Consider the following 16,781-nt stretch of genomic DNA (forward strand, 5'->3'; position numbering starts at 1 on the left):
ATACACATGAGCAACCAGCAACACAATGTTAAAAGGAGCAAAACTGAGCATGAAGGGAAACCGGATGCAAAATTTGCAATTTGCAGAAAATACACACAGACCTGCAAGTCCAACTTGCAGGAAAACAGGTTGCAGTAGCAGCATTTGTGTGTATTTATTCTTATGTTTTTTGGCTGTCAGAGGCTGTGGGTTTCCAGCAGCTGCCAGGGAAGCAGGCAGGCAGGTTGGGACCCAAGGGTGTACAGGAAGAAATCCCTTTGTGCCTGGAGCTCCCCCCATGCTGACAGTACTGTGCCCATGGCACCCAGCCACACGCAGGCGAAGTTGTTAAAATCTGACTGAGATCAAACAAGTTACCTGCATGTATTTCCCAGAGCGGCTTCTTCAGAAAGTAGCATGAAAATAAATTTTTTTGTTTACACAGGGAAATTTTGCGGGTTACCAAAAGCCAGTGTTCTCACTGGTGAGATCAGGACGTCACAGACCAGACCCTTTTTGCTGCCTCACATCATTCCTGCGAGACGTAAGAAGGTTTATTTTGCTCTGACTGGTTTTGACTCAACCTGTGGCCTTGCAGGCTCTCCCAGCTCATGAGCTCAGCCCAGAAAGCCCCTCCTTAGCACACTCACTCCCACTCCAAGGTGAGTCGGAAGCAGCACCTGGGAAAAGGCTTTTGCAACTTTGGATTTGTCTCTAGACAATCTCAACAGCATTCCAAGCCACTTTTAACAGAGCCTTGGCCTCCAAGGGCTGAGGAAATGCTTTTTGTTCAGACAACTGAAGAAAAATTACTTTAAAAAATTTAAACTTTAGAAACAAAATCAAAACCTCCAACAATCAAAACAGGAAGCAAATACAGCAACCTAAACAGCAACATGACTGAAATTCAAGTATATCCCCCTGAAAAGCAAAAGGAGTTGAGAAAGGAAAGCCACGTTTCCCACAAGAAACCACAGGAGGAGCGTCCACTCCCCACCCGCAGCCCTGCTGATGTCCAAGCACATTTTCTGGATACTAACCTCATTGTCATGTGGTGGCAGCTGGTGAAGAAGTTGCTTTATGCGAGATTTTTCTCCCGGGCTGTTGACATAGGGAACCTTGTCCTCGGGCAGGCAGCTGTAGTACTGATGCACCTACGGAACAAAAGAGGGGGCTCCTGTCAGAGGGGTTCCCTGGCCGAGCCCATGCCCCTGTGCCCGGCCAGCAGCCACCCCCTGAGGCTGCAAGCGCTGGGTCTTCCCCAAGATTCGGAGCAGGGAAACGCTGCCAGGAGCTGCTGTGGGTTTGTTTTCTTTTGTCCTGCAAGGCAGAGGGGTGGCAGCCCCGGCGAGGTGGGCACGTTACCGTTTGCTCTGTCAGCCTCCATAGCGTGAGCATTGCGCCGGCTGCGGGGATGTGTCGGCACCTGCCTCGGCACGGAGGTTAAGAAGGCTGCGCCCCAGCAGTCTCCGTGTTGCTGGCTATCTCAGCCTCCACCTCCATCAAACCCCTCGGGGCTTTTTTCTGCAGCAATTTGTGGAAATAAACAGCAGATAAAATCTGTTGGAAGGCTCAGTTTTTCTCTTTCGTCTCAGAGCGTGTAATTAAAGTCAGCTATTAAAAAGGCTGAGGAGCGGCGTGCCCGACGCTGGGAGCGCAGTGCAGCCCGGAGAGGAAGCACACCCTGAACCCCAGCATCTCTGCTCCGACTGCCACACCTGGATGTGCACTCAAGGGCCGGGCCAGCACCGGGAGGGGACTCGCTGGCTGAGGAGCCGCTCTGAAACGGCCACGGTGACGTTGAACAGCTTGGGAAGAACCAGGAGAAGGTAAAGGTAAGCTCAGCTGGGATTGCGATTCGCCGCAGCCCCAGATGTCTCTGGATGCTTGGGCAGAAGCAGAAAGCTGGCTGGCTTCCTTAAATCTGCTCTTGGCTGGAGAGACACAGGCTGTTCTCCCAGTGAGCACAGCTTTCTGCCTTTGCCACAGTGGGATTAGCCCCGAGATGCTCCCTCAGGCTATCAGCAATTCATTTGGAGTGGCTGCACTGCCTGCAGCTTTCAGAGGGCTTTCCCCAAATAACACTTCCTTTACAGTGGCTTCTGATCAGCTTTTCCCCTTGCTGTATGCTTTGGACTTTGGCCTAGAAAGCACCACCTGGGCCAGCTCTCTCCAGAGAAGCCCCCTCTGCCTGCACAGCCCCACAGCATCTGCAGATGACAGGGTGCTGTGGGTCACTGGGAGGAATGGGGACACGGGCTGGGCACACAGGGCTGGCTGGCAGGGGAGCTCACCCATGGGCTCACAGGCTGATGGGGGTGGCTCACATGCAGTTATCTTCTATAGAAAGAAATATCCTTTTATTCCAGAATAACTATCCAAACCTAGCTTTATTCATGAATAATTGCTCTGCATTCATCTCACTGCTGCTCTCATTCAGAACTACCTGAGAGCAAGAGCTGCTCCAGTGGTTTTCTCAATTTATGGTTTCTCCCAAACTGATGTCACCATCCACCTTTCCCCATCATCAGGTTTTCCAGAAAAGGAGATTTTAGCAGATTTCCACATGCAGGTCTGCAGTGCTGATGACAAGGGAACTGCTCGTGTCACAAAGCTGAGGAACATGCTGAGCATATGCCACTGCAAAACCCTAAATTTGTTTTGCTAAGGCACAGCAGAAACAGACCCACCAGCTATGGAAACTGTCAAAGAAAGAATGGCTGCAAACTATTTTGTAATGTTAAAAAGAAAACAAACTACGTACATTAGAATACTTACTTTGCATTTATAGAGCATCCTTCATCCAGGAACATCAAAGCACATTAAAAACACTAAAATTCTTACGACGTGCTACACAAGGTAGCAAATATACACATTGCAAAGGACTAATTGCAGCATCATGATGTTAAATGAGCTCCCTAAGTTCATGCAGCAAAGTCTGCAGTTAAAAATCCCCCAGCAATGCCCCAGCTGCCTCAGCAGACCCTTTCCTGGGCTGCCAGGCTCCCACACAGCCACGCTGTGCGTGCCCAGCCAGCACACACTGCTGTGGCTTCTGCTGCCAAATCCCCCACGTGCAGAGAGGCTGCTCACTGTGCCCTGTGCTCACACTGGTTAGCTTGTGTTTTGATTTCTGCAAAGTTTTTTTTGCCCACTCAAGCCTTGAAGCTGGTGGAGACCATAAATTACTTTTATTTTGAAGAGCTGCCAAACTACTACAGGAACGAGCCCCAAGACGCTCACCCTGGGCAAAACCCAAGGATGGGAGCTCTTCCTTCAGCTGCCTGGGTGCTGCATTCCTGGAGCACAATCCAGCAGGATGTACGTGCCCAGCTCTGCTCCTGCTTCCGCTGGGAAGTTTTCCATTTACTCCCAGCAGGACTGCAGGAACTGGTTCCCATCACACCAGCAACATAGCTTGGCAGGGATGGGCAATTTGGTTTGAGAAGCAAAACAAAATAAATACAACAGGCTCCAACCTGTGTTGTGTTGCCTGAAATAACCTGAAAGGGTTTGCTTTGGATCTGCATCGGCCACAGGGACCTTCCAGAGGAGTGCTCATGGAGAGGATGGAGCAGAGGCAGCTGCCAATCCTTGTCCAGTACCTGTGGAACATCTCATGGGGAGAAAATCCCTTCTGGAGCCATCATTCCCTCCTGCAGCACCATCCCCTTCTGGGAAAAACCTGAACCAGAGGGATGCACAGATCCTTTCACCCAAGGCATCACTTCTATCCCAAGAGATCCACCCAGAGGGCAGATGAAGAGCAGAAGGATGTCCCTTGCCCAGGCTGACATTAGGCCATGCCTGTGCATACAACACTCTCATCCATCAGCTGTTCCCATGGCATGAAGCCAGCTCCTTGGATGGGAGACCAACACTGGGAGGGACAGGGTCACAGGCTGCACTGTTCCTGCCTCTGTGTCCAGCTGGCTGCCAACAGCATTTCTGACCTGGCATAGGAGCAGCTGGGCTGGCACAGGCCTCTCTGATGCTCAAAAATAAAGAAGGAAAAGGGGATTCTTAGATCAATCTGGCTTTTCAGGGAAAAAGCCTGCAGAAAGTGTTAACTTGCTGGGAAACTAAAACTGCTCAGTCTGCACTTTGCTTTTGTACAAAAGGTCACTGTTTTATGCTAAAGTAACTCCTCCTCCATCCAGCTCTGTGTTGCAGCATGCACAAGCCTTGTAGCTGGTGAGCCTTGCAGGGCCAGGGCCAGACCCCCCATGTGCCTGATGGCTCCTCAGTGCCCTTACAGGCTCTGCAGCAGGAGTTGCACCCAGATAAGGATAACAGTGTGGGCAATGACCCCAGAGAGATAACATTTCCTCTCTAAACCATGCAGTATCTGTAACTGTTTTATTATTAAATACTTCTGCTGAACAACCCAGCAGCTCTGCATCCTCCTATTGCCCCTCACAACAGATCTGCTCTGCCCATGGTTATCCCAACAAACATCATTAACACACAGGAGCCCCTTTTGGGGCTGGACTAGGTTTTATCCTCAGTTTTATCACTTGTCTCTGACTTCTGCTAATATCTGTATGAGAGAAATCCCAAAAGAGACTGGGAAACATCACACTGAGTTAAAATAAAGCTTCACACAACATCTCAAGGTCGCAGATGCCATGGGCATGGTCTGGCCAGTGCACTGGACATGGAGACAGCTGTGGGTGCCAAGGGATGCTGGTGGGCTGGGCAAGCTCCATCCTGTCCCAGGGAAGTCCCACTTGGACTGGCTTCATGCTACCAGAACCTGGCACAGCAGATTCCCAAGGTGTTATTCTCACCTTTATAAGGAAAATGTCCAAACACCAAGTTTTGCTAAGCAAAACCTATATACATTTTGGAAATTAACAGCTGCTTGATGGTAAAAGGGAGGAGGGGAAGGTAGAAATTAAAAAAGTCACAAACCAGGAGAAAGGAAAGAACATAATATAAAAACAGGGTAGGAAAAAGCCTTTAAACTGGAGCCAACTTTATTCAAAGGCACTGAAGAGAGTAATTACATTAGTTTACAAATGCCTTTGTGCTCTGTGGTCTTCTTAGGTTTGGAGTATGTTTCCAGTTTAACTTTGACAGTTTACAAACCTACCCTGGCCCTGCTAAATAAAGGCAGGACCACAGCTTGTCCTGATGGTCCCAGGGTGACCAAAGACAAAACCCACATGAGCATAATCTGCGAGCAAAGCCTTACACCTCCTAGAAGGAAAAGTTTGCAAACATCCTGTAAATTCAAGCTATTGGTGAAGGATCTCTTTGATCAATGAATTAAAGGAGGTGGAGGGGAAATACCATATTTCTTACGCCACAAATTGCTGTTGGGAAGCAGCATTTGCTGTACTCGCCCTGAGCACAACCCCCCTCCCAAAGCACCCACCCAACCGGGCTGTTTGGGATGACTCTGTGCCTGGGATGGACTACAAAGGAGCTCACGGTGTCCTGGCACGGGTGCTGACTTGCTCAGCCCTCACAGCTCCAGCTGGGCAGCCCTGCCTGGCTCTCCTGAAACCAAACCAACTGCAAACCAACTGCAAGGTGTTTGCAAAGAGCCCTGTGAGGGCAAATGTCCTGGCCTTTGTGCAGTAGGGAGCCTGAACACGGATGTCCCCAAGAAGGGGACCTTGGTGAGTCAGCCAGCACTCAGGCACAGTGCAGCATCACACACAGTGGAGTCTGTTCAAAATTCAGCATTCCCCAGTGTCCCCCCATGCCCAGCACAGCATCATTTCCCCAGGGAACGTGCCAGGGTACCACAGCCCTGGCAGCCCATTCCATGACAGCCTGGGATGTCCCATGGCAGCACAAGGAGTTGCTGGCACACTGATGTGTGTGTGCTCCACTGTGGCCCCTTCTCCTGGCTCACTGCTGCGTGCAAACTCCCACGGGACTTGGCTGCTGAGGGAGGAAGGCAAACAGTGGCTCTGACAAGCCTGTGCTGGCCTGGGCGAGCAGGGCTGCTCCTCCCCAGTGCCAGCTTCTGAACAGCACACGTCAGGCTTTAATGACCCTTTACACTGAGCACTTAAAATTGACAGAGAAACAAACCCGATGCTTTTGTGAGTCTCTCATTCCTGCTGGCCTCCCTTGGAAAAGCAAGGGGGAAAAAATCCCAAACAAACCACATGCAAATAACCTTCCCAAAATGTCTGTGAAACACTGCAAGTGTTTGTACACGTTGACTCACACACAAGCTCCACAGATGACAGCACGTGTGAGCCTGGAAAACGGGTTCAGTGTGCTTTGGCCTGAGTCGGGCACGTCCTCCTTTGGCAAGACCATTAGGATACAAAGAACTGATTTATTTTTTTGAAGCAAAACAATCCTTACAGCAGGGCCAGATGCTCTGAAATGAAGAGTGGGAACTGCTGGCTGGCTCTGCCAAGCGTGGGGATGCAGGCAGGCGGGCAGGCTCCCTGGAGGGATGCAGAGTGTCCCCTGAGAGCCCAGAGCCCGGCTGAGAGCAGGCCCGTGTCCCCCCAGACTGAGAGTGCCCATCGCACAGCAGTGGGGGCAGACGCACTCCTGGCGCCGGGCAGCCCGGCATCCCGCAACGCTGCGCCTGCTCTTGGAAACCCGCTCCCAAGGCAGAGGGACAAAGGCAGGGAACAAAGGAAAAATCATTTCTATAAGCGCTATTTGTTCTGGCACGCTCTGCGGCTTTCCGCACGCTCCTCTCCCACGGCAGCCGAGGCGTCGGAGCGCTGCTGCTCCGAGTCACAGCGACATCCATCCCTGCCAAGCCTCTGAAGCAGCTCTCCCTGTAAGGGATCCCTCGGAAGCGCCGCTTCCTGCTGCCATCAAAGAGGAACGTTTGAATGAAGGCTCTATGTCTGCACGTTTTAGGCTTGTGAAAGCCTAGGACATGGTTTTTCTTTTTTTTTTAAGTAGAAATTGAATTTGGATTAAAAAGAGTCAGACCAGTGCTTTCAACAGCATCAAGAGAAGTCTATGCTGCGAGGTCCATGCTCCCTGAAGCACCAGGAATGATAATGACCATCTTCTGCATTGATCATCACTGATCATTCCCCTGGGTATCCCACGTAACATGCTCTTGGATTTCTAAGGCATGGGGTAGCACACTTGTGTAACACTGCAACTCAGAAAAGCTGGATTTGCACATTGGAATAAAACTCCAGGAGAAGTTTCTGTTGGGTTGTCCAGGGTTTTTCAGTTTCTTTTTCCACTCCCTGCTCCTCCCCTGCCTCTCACCTCTGCTGACCCCCACACATATTCTTCAAATTTCAGAACCGAGCAAACCATGTCAGGTGAGTGGTTTCGTTTCTGTGACCCATGAAGAGTAGCTGATTCCTTCCCTGATAATCAGATTGTTCAAGGATTAAGTAATTTTGACAGCTTCCATTGCCTCACCACGACCAGGCCAACACCCTAGGATACAGAAACGGAGCAAATGTCCAGACACACGGTTTTGTCATGGGCTCTTCTGCAGCATGGGATGTGCTCACACTTCATCCACTCCGTTCCAGGCCAGGCGAGCAGCTCCAGGACCTCCTGCCCCACTCCAGCTGCCCCCAAGTCATGCAGCACTGGCATCACAGGCAGAAAAAGCAAAGCATTCCGTGTGCAGGACTGCTGCTCCATCCAGCAGCTGGGAAGCATTCGGCACAGTCCGATGCCTGGGGGCTGGATTTAGACAGCTCCAGCCTTGAAATAGGAGCCGCTAACTGCCGGGCTATTTAGATACTGAGAGAGTTCACCGGGGAGATGATGGACTTACCCTACCTCAAAGTGAAACTGGAGAGCTTTTCAAAACGTGCTGAAAGGCAGCTTTTGGGTAAAATACTCCAGCGTGCACATGTGTAAGCGGGCAGAATGAGAGGCAGCTGCAGCTCCTGGGAGCAGGGTACACCAGGAACAGCTTCTCAGAGCCTTCAGCTTTCCATCCACGCTGCTCTGCTCTCAGGATCTACCAGCAAGGAAGAGCTCTTCATGGGCCTTTTGTCCTTCCTCTACCAGGCTGTAAATTAGCTTCCCACTACTACACAGGTTTGGGTCACTTTGGTTTGTTTTACTCCTTCCTTGCCCCATGCAAGCCTTCAGCCTCTTGAGGAGTGAAACAGTTTGCTGAACTCAGAAGGCTCAAGAAAGAACAAGATGGTACAATGACCGTGACACACAGGCACAAGTGAGACACACGTCCCCCAGGGATGCCTGGCCCAGATAATGTACTTTCTGCCTCACCAGAATGGTGAAAATCTTTATGTAAGGTGTAAATGCATGTTCAGTGTAGGTTCATCTCCGTTCTCCTTTCCGCACTTTGGGACCTGAACAGCAACTGATGAAACTTGGAGGTTTTATAACTCAAGCCCTTGCAACAGGTCTTGCAAAATATCCAGAAGAAGGATTAACACGTATTCTAGCCCCTGGATAAATTCCTTGTGACAGCTACAAGTTTCACACCACTGCAAAGCTCTTGAGGTCCAAGCTCCAACAGCTGCCTTGGAGAAAAATGGTCCACTGAACCTTCATGCTGCTAATTTTAGCTCAGATGAGACTTTCATAACTTTTTAAGGGACTCAACCAGAGCAACTGTGTTGACAACAAGAGGGAATTAAGTTCTTACAGCACATGCAAGGTTCTCAGATGCTGGCATGCCACAGCCATACAAAAAAGCCACAGCGAGGCTGAAGTACAGCCCCATCTTTTGTTTAATTGGAAATTTCTGCCCATAACCAGCTGCTCCTAATACTGAGACACAATAAAGACAGAAATCCTAAAAAATCCCTTGTATTCAGAAATTCAAAGTGGCATGTTATAACCCCTTTGGATTTCTCCAAACCACAGGCCCAAGGAATTCAAGGCTGCACATTCACATGTATTTACACATGCCTTGCCTAAAAATGTGAAAAACACATCACAGAAGGACTTATTTTCAAGCATCTGCCCTCAAACTTATGTCAGTGCAAGGAGGATCAGCTGTCACACTGCCAGCCCCAGCAGACAAACTGGCTCTCAAAGATGTCTGCCTCTGTCTCTGCAGCCAGGCTCAGCCTGGGATTTTGCTTTGCTGAGGACACACTTCTAAAGGTGTTTGCCTATTTCAAGACTTTGACACTGATTTCTTTATCCAACCATTGAACTGCAAGGCAGAAAAAAAAAGCATTTCACAAAGCCCATGTCCCTGTTTCTGTACAGCCATCTCTGCCATTCCCATCTGCATGCCTATCCTCTTCCAGAAGAGGGAAGTCCCTCTTCTGCCATAAGACAACTTCTCATTGAATCCAATCCAAGTGGGATTAGACCCCACAGAAGCCTCCTGGCCATCCTGTGTAGCTGATTGCTACTGCAAGAAACCCTATTTCCTTATCACATTGTGATTGATGGAGCTCAGTCCTGGGTTTTTACCTGTCACTTTCCTGGCTGGCAGGCTGTTGCTGAGCCTTACACCTCTGATGGTCTCAAACCTTTTCCAATTTCCTGCCTGAATGCATTTGGAGACAGTTTATGTCTATGTTCTTGGGCTAAAGTTGGAGCTTGGATACCTGCTCTTACCCCTCTAATGAACAGGGCAAAGAACAATCCTAATCAACAGTTTGCTAGGCTGGACAAACTAAGCTCTTGTAGGCTCCTCAATGAAATAACATTTCCAGTGTCCTTCCAGTTTATAGCCCTCTTTCTTGAGCAGACACGCCATATATTTTAGTTGATTTACCAGAAAAATTTTTATTATACCTTATGCAGTGGTGCTATCAATTTTTAAATTCCTATCCTAACCCCTGTGTTATAAACATATCCAGAAATATATTGCATGTATGGCTTTTGAGTGAAGCCCTTTTTAGCCTCACACACTGTAAGACTTTTTAGTCTCACACACTGATGAGCCATAAAGGATAACTTCCAGCTCCACTCCTCATTACAACGTTTGGATCAGTATCTGTGAACATTGGACCAATGTTTTTTTTGTCTTCAGTACTGGGCATTGAGTAACCAACATGATTTTCACTATGACATGTACCACAGAGCAGCTGAGGCCTGAGTTGTGTACAGGAGTTCAGTGGGACCTTATAGGCTTGAGTCTATTCCCCTCTAGGTGACAGTAATTTAAGTTTTGGATTGAAGGGACTCTTCAAATACAGAAATGACCTTTGGGCACTGCCAAAAAACAATGTCATGTTTGCAGGCCAACTCCTCCCCACTGAAATCCTGTAAATTGCTGTGTTGAGTGAGGCATGAGCGCTGTCTCCCAAGAATAGTGAGGAAAGGGAGGCTGTCGTCCAAGTAAAATAAGAAAACTGCATTAGTCTTTCAGGGGAACTCTTACCTCCCCAGTTCATATACTGCACTGAGATTTTAATAAAGTAGAATATTGCGGAAAAAGTTGTTTCATTTAATCTGTCTCACATCCAAAAAAATGCACCAGCGAAACAGCAGGAGGCAGAGAAAAATTCCCTGCCTGTTAATGTGTATTTTCAGCCCAGCCTGACAGCAGCACCCTCAGCCAGGGCAGAGCCCACCAGCTGCTCCATGGCAGGCACCAGCCTTGCACACCTGACTCACTGACCAAAAAGTCACATCTGCCTGCAGACTGACACAGCCCCAGTGAGCTGCTGCAGAGGCATCTCCTACCCCCATGGGAGGTAAATGGCCCCTCCTGGGCAACCCCAGCCATGGGACAACCATTCTGTGATTCCACGAAATTCAGGGTGCTGCTCTTCACCAGGGACAAAGGCCAGGCCTGCAGTGTGGCTCCTGCACAGCTCAGGGAAGTCACTCCTCACTTTTGTCATCTCAGTGGCTCATCTAACATGTGAAAAGTCATGACAGGGCTGGCAGATGAGCTCTGCTGGATGGATTTCAGGGCCTGTCTCTGCCTCTGCTTACAGCTGCTCTTTATCTCCATGGTGATTAGAGACAGGTCTGAAGTGGCAAATTTGCTGAGAGGCCCAGCCATGCAGACTGAGGGGCGTACTGAGAAAACAAGGGTTTGGACTGAGGAGCACCATGACCTCTGCAAGGAACAGATGCTGGAAGAACCTAATATTAACCTGAGTAATGCATGAGTTGTCAATAGCAACTAGTAGAGCTAAAGAACTTCTCTTTCCTCCTGAGCATTCCCAACTCCCTGATGCCACGCTTAAAGAGCACCTAAGGGATCAAAGAAGCACAGAGATCTCCTGGAATATGTCACCTCCATGCTGAAAGAGGGTTTCAATCACTGCCCATAACCATGTCTACCTGGTCAGGTGCCACCTGTCACTAAATACCTGTATTTCCACCCAAAGCTACAGGACTATGGGCCAGCTTGAGCTCCAGAAGCTGCTGACATGCCTGGGCAGAAACCAGCAATGAGAGCAGGTGGCACCAGCTGGGGTATGGTCCTCCAATGGGACCTCCCAAACCCATCAGTTCATGCTGCCACAGCATGAAGGACCAGCAGAGCCACTTCAGAACCATCTGCATTTCTCCACACACCACGCCTTGTACCTCCTGTGAGGCAAAAAGAGAGCCTCTGACATAAGGAAGGTGACAGAAAATAAGGCTGCTGCCTGATTTGCATGGTTGGATGGCACCAAATGAAACACATGGTGCTGTGGAGTTTCAAGTGAGCACTGAGCAAAGCTTATAAAGACAAGGGGAAAAAAAAAGAAACAAGCTACCAAACAACTGGATTTTCTCTAATCAGACAGATAATATTTACAGCCTACGGGTGGTGCCAAAATATTTCAGGAAATTCCTAAGCCTGTCTGAATAAAAGCACAGGAAAACACAGTACTTAAGGACAGCAGCTATGGCAGCAAGAATGAAAGCTTTCCACCCCCTTCCAGCCTCCTTACAGTTTAAAATTATTGCCACATCATATCATACTGCAATTACCAAGGCTAAGCTCATTTTGCCATCTTCACTGCAAATGAAGCTCTGACTTGAACACATAAAGGACCAGCGTAAAAATCAAAGGAATCATGGAAACTGGAAGAAGCAGAATCAATGTACACTCCACAGAGCACACTGAGGTCTAATCCGTCCCACTCAATCCTGCACCAAGAGACTTGAGCTTTATTTAAGCTATTCCTTCCAGCAAGGCATAAACATCATGCTTGGAAAACCCAAACCACAAAGCTTTTGGCCCATTTTTCAGAGTTATCTACCAGCTTTGACTGTCTGCCCTGGACTCACCACAGAGAAGAGCAGTCCAGGAGGGCAGAACATAAGCACTGAGCCCTGGGAAACACTTGAGTCCCATTGCTTCTTTCCCAGTGAAACATTAGATATGTCTTTTCCCTTGCACAACCACAAGAAATCCCATCCTGGAGGTATTTAGTTTCCCCCCCCTCTCAATTACCAATTACATCCACAGATGCAGAAAACCACAGGTCCTGCAAGGATCACGTGTCTGTTTTGCTCCATTTGAGCATTCAGACCCTGCAAAGTCTCTCTAGTGCACCCAGAAACAATCACACACAACAAGTGCTCGCACCCCTAGAAGAAAAATCAGGTAAACTATTTTGAAAGAACATGCAAAACCAATCATTTGCTGTTATCTGGGTGGTGTCATCATTACCTGCTCAGGCTTCAGGCCAGGGGGCACCCAGGCATACTCCTCCAAAGCACAGCCTGAGTCGTCGTCAGAAGTTGAATTCCTCTGGAAGTCAAACATGAGCTTGGTGACTGTCTTCTCCATCTCCAGAGGCATAACTGTTACAATGTGCTCTTCCTGGGAGCACTTACAGTGAAGGCAGATCTTCCTGTAAGGTGAGGAGAGAGAAAAAGAGATGCCCTGGTGAGCAGTGCTTTAAATGAGAAAGTGATTCTTGCCAGTCGAGACTAAACTCAAGCCTTTCTTATCCTCAGGCATTTTCTAACACAGGATTTGTCTCTCTTACGAGGAGGAAATAAAAGTCCATATTTACTGTAAAAACACTTGACAATCCATCTGAGTCAGACTGCCCAGTGCTTGGGGATATACATTTGCTTGTCCCTTCACTGCACCACACAGAGTATTTACAGGGGTCAGCACAGGCACAGGCCATGCCTGGTGGGGCTCAACTTGCCAGCCAGAACTGCAGAGCCACTACTGAATTTAGGACAACTGAGCACTTTGCTAAAATGGGAAATGGTGGATTGACTGAGAAGCTATGAATGACAAGTCTCTTTAGCATGCTGATAGCATAAATTTGCTTATTAAAGTAGCATAAAAATTGATTATAGTCTGAACATATAAATCTAAATTAAATTAAGGGAGGCTACAAAACCCACACTCATACTGCAATGGAATCTTAACCACCTGGCTTGGTGGCACATGCCACAGCTCAGCAGCACTGGGAGGAAAGCACAAGAACTGAAAGAGAGCCCACAGAGGGTGCAATGCAACAGCCATTAGATTAATTCACTGCAATATCTGCTGCTCTTAACACTTTAAAGGGGCTGTTCCTGCAGCTTGTGGCCTGTGACAGATTTTCTTCACAGGCTTGAACCTGAACTTCTATCTGTAGGGCTGCAAGGACAGTACAGACTCATAGAATGGTTTGGGTTGAAAGGAACCTTAAAGGTCATTCAGTTCCAACATCCCCTGCCATGGGCAGGGACACCTTCCACTAGACCAGGGTGCTCAGGGCTCCATCCAGGAGCCTTCAAGGGATGGGACATCTGCAAGTTCTCCAGGCACTCTGTGCTAGGGCTTCACCCACCCACTGTAAAGAATGCGTTCCTAACATGCAATCTAAACTTTGTCTCAGTTTAAATCCATTCCCCCTTGTCCTAACACTATATGCTCTTGTAGAAAGTCCCTCTCCAGCAATGCTGTAGGCTCCTCCAGGAAAGGCTGATAAGGTCACCACAGAGCCTTCTCTTCTCCAGGCTGAACAATCCCAACCACCTCAGCCTTTCCTCACAGGACAGGTGTTTCATCCCTCTAATCATCACACCCCTTCACCAGGGTAACAGCGAAGGACAAACCTGGCTGAAACCACCTCCGGACAAAGCAAAAGAGGTTAAAGGGAATGCTGATAAATTGGCTTCTATTTCTAAAAACTCAACGCTCTTCCACAGGCTGGGTCAATGGTATCTATTTTAGAGCAACCACACAGGATTCTGAATTAATTTGCACTAATGAAGCACCACTGACTTCTGAGGAATGAGATAAGGTTTCACTTGGGTAGCAGAAGGGAGACATCTCAGAAATAAGAAGGTAGCACACAAAATCAAGGGAAAATCTGCAGTTGCTATTGCAGGTTTCTCTGCTCTGCAGTAAAGCAAAGAAATTCAGAGGGAAGCAATAGTTAAACCCAGGGGCTGGAATTTTTAAACACCTTTCCTTCTCTTTCACTGCTGTGTACAAGCCAGCTAAGCATAGCAGTGCTCGGATCCAGCTTCAAGTCTAAATTTCCATTTGGCCATTACAGCACAAAAAACGCACTCTAGCAAAAGTCAAGAGGCTCCGTTAAGTCAAGCCAGGGAGATTTGCCAGATTTTCCCATTTCCTGCCTTTCATCAGATCTAAACCACACAGCAACCCCCACACACTCCAGTGTCTGGTTTGCGTCCAGTCGGGGAGTCTCGGCATCACCTCTGGCTGTTTCCTTAAAAAATAACCAAGGTACCATTTCATGTGAGTATTTTAATTAATCAGCTACTGTGGAAGGGGTACTCTGCCTCAGCAAAGTCACTGCTATCATTGCTGTTTCCATCTCATTTCATGATACGATTAAAAGCAGCTTAATAGGAAACAAGATTTTAAGAATAATTGATAGAGCCCCAGATTTGGCCCTGGAGTTAAGTTATTCTAAGGCAGTTCAGGATTTCACCAAATTTTGACTTTTGGGATATTGATCATGTGCTTCAAAGGGGAACAAACCCAACAGCCCAGTGGGAGCATGAGCATTATGATGGGGGAAAATCCAGAGCACAGGCTTGCTCCTCCTTCCCACTCTAGATACATCCCCCTCAGGAGATGGGACATGGCAGGAGAGCATCAGATGCCTTGGCTTTTAATAAATTAAATAAATCAGGACTTGTAATAACAGTGTCAAAAACTGAATAGGTGAGATGTATGATCAGTCAGACCCCAGAGATCACTCCCATCCCCCAGCTCACACCACACACAGCCAGGAGCCTGAGGACTGGGTCAGGAGGCTGGTTTACCCCCCGTTCCTCCTGCCCCATCCCAGGCAAGCGAGTACGGCTGGTGAGTGGCTGCCCTAGTCAGAAAAGCAAAGGATGAAAACAACACAGGTTGCCTATCTACTCAGCAGTGATGTCCCAAGCCAGGACTTTGCACCATTAAAACTTGACCATCTCCAGGCATGGGGTTTCTGCTACCTCCCTGGGCAAACTGTACAAAATTCAAGACCTTGTCTCTGAGATAGTCAGCTTTTTCCTCCTCATTAAAAGCAGATGATTAACAGCTTTAATTACAATTTTCTTTACATTAGGATATGCTGTTTCATGGGAACAATACCCAGTGTCCTAGGAGTGTCTTTCCACTTCTATGATCAGGTTTCCATGACTTCTTCACATAGGTCTCACTTACTCAACTTTATTTTATCATCTTCCAGCTCACTATAATTAAAAATAATTCCCCATGGCAAAAATTTAATATCAGAATGTACATTTCAAATGTGAGATGAAATTGAAAAAAATATTTTCCCCTGCTGCACTCAGAGCAGAGCAGCACAAGGCAAGACAACGCACGTGTCAGCGCTCGCCTGTGCCTGCAGTGACCACACTGACAATGTGGGTGCCACAGAGGGAGCTGGTGGCTGTTGGAGGGGAGCAGGGCCATGGCTGGCAGCCTGCCTGGCTGCTCCTGCCAGCAGCAGCTCCTTAGGAAGTGCAGCACAGCCTGCAGATGCTCACACATCCGTGTGTCACACACCTTACCCTGGACAAGGAGCTGCAGCCTTGCGGTGGCACCTCCTCCAAAGGGAAACCCATTAGCTTGGCTCTGGCCAAGCCTCACCACCACCAAAGCCTCAGCAACAACAACCTCTGCTGCCTGTGCAGCCTTGCACAACTTGAGCAGAGTGCAGGCAGCCAGGTTTTATTTAGCAAGAATAAATTAGCACCAATCACTGTCTGGAAATCCCGTCTTCATTCATGAGCCTTTCCATCTTGCTCCCATCCCAGGTCTGCGAGCTTGTCTCAGGGAAGAATCAGAGATATCACCAGCACTGGGGAGGAAACAACGGAGCAAGGATGGCTGACAGCATGACTGGCTTTGAGCACAGAGGGTGAATAAAGGAGCTTTTAAGCTTGTGGGCAGGGAGGAAAGGCGAGCGGAGCCGGCAGCAGGCAGGCTGCTGCAGGAGGCTCGGGCTGGGGAGCATCGGCAGGGCTGCTCTGCACAGCGCTGCACACAGAGCTGTCCTGTGCTGGGGCCACGGCGGCGGTTAGCAAATGGGGAGAAAAAGAACATTTCCTGGTGTCAGATTTAGCTGGAAAGGAGCCTGCCTTGAATTGACTTCACATGGTACAAAGCAGCAACGTCTCAGAAACAGACTGAAAAATTTCTTCTCCTCAAGGCCAGTGAAGTTACAAGATGGATGTGTTTTATTTTGCATTGGCTGCTTTTTACATGGTGCTCCTGGCACAGTGGGCAAGTCCTTTCCTCAGAGGAGGCTCTAAGCCCACTTCCAGACATATCCCTACCCACACACTGGTGCAGGAGGAAGGTGTAAATAGATCCACCACCCCACACCAGGCCTTTTCTCTATATAGATGAAAACAGAACACAAGGGGAATCTTAAGGAAACACACCAAGCAGAGAACATGGCTTCAAAGTACCTCTTGCTTGGGAAGCTGAAGTACACTCCCAGCTTTGGTCCACCTACGTGGATCTTGACACA

General features: G+C 48.5%; 1 protein-coding gene across 3 annotated transcripts in view; it reads right to left on the bottom strand.

Moving 5' to 3' along the window:
• PRICKLE2 (prickle planar cell polarity protein 2) overlaps positions 1-16,781 on the bottom strand; it is a 102,670-nt gene that overhangs the window by 19,835 nt on the left and 66,054 nt on the right. For all 3 annotated transcript variants that reach the window (XM_063164935.1, XM_063164937.1, XM_063164936.1), the window contains 2 exons: positions 12,500-12,683; positions 1,020-1,133 (listed from right to left, as the gene is read on the bottom strand). In XM_063164935.1, coding sequence (XP_063021005.1) covers positions 1,020-1,133; positions 12,500-12,683 — 298 coding nt within the window. The remainder of the gene's footprint in view (positions 1-1,019; positions 1,134-12,499; positions 12,684-16,781) is intronic.

Source organism: Melospiza melodia, chromosome 10 (genome assembly GCF_035770615.1).
Source record: "Melospiza melodia melodia isolate bMelMel2 chromosome 10, bMelMel2.pri, whole genome shotgun sequence".
In the NCBI taxonomy this organism is placed as follows: Eukaryota; Metazoa; Chordata; class Aves; order Passeriformes; family Passerellidae; genus Melospiza; species Melospiza melodia.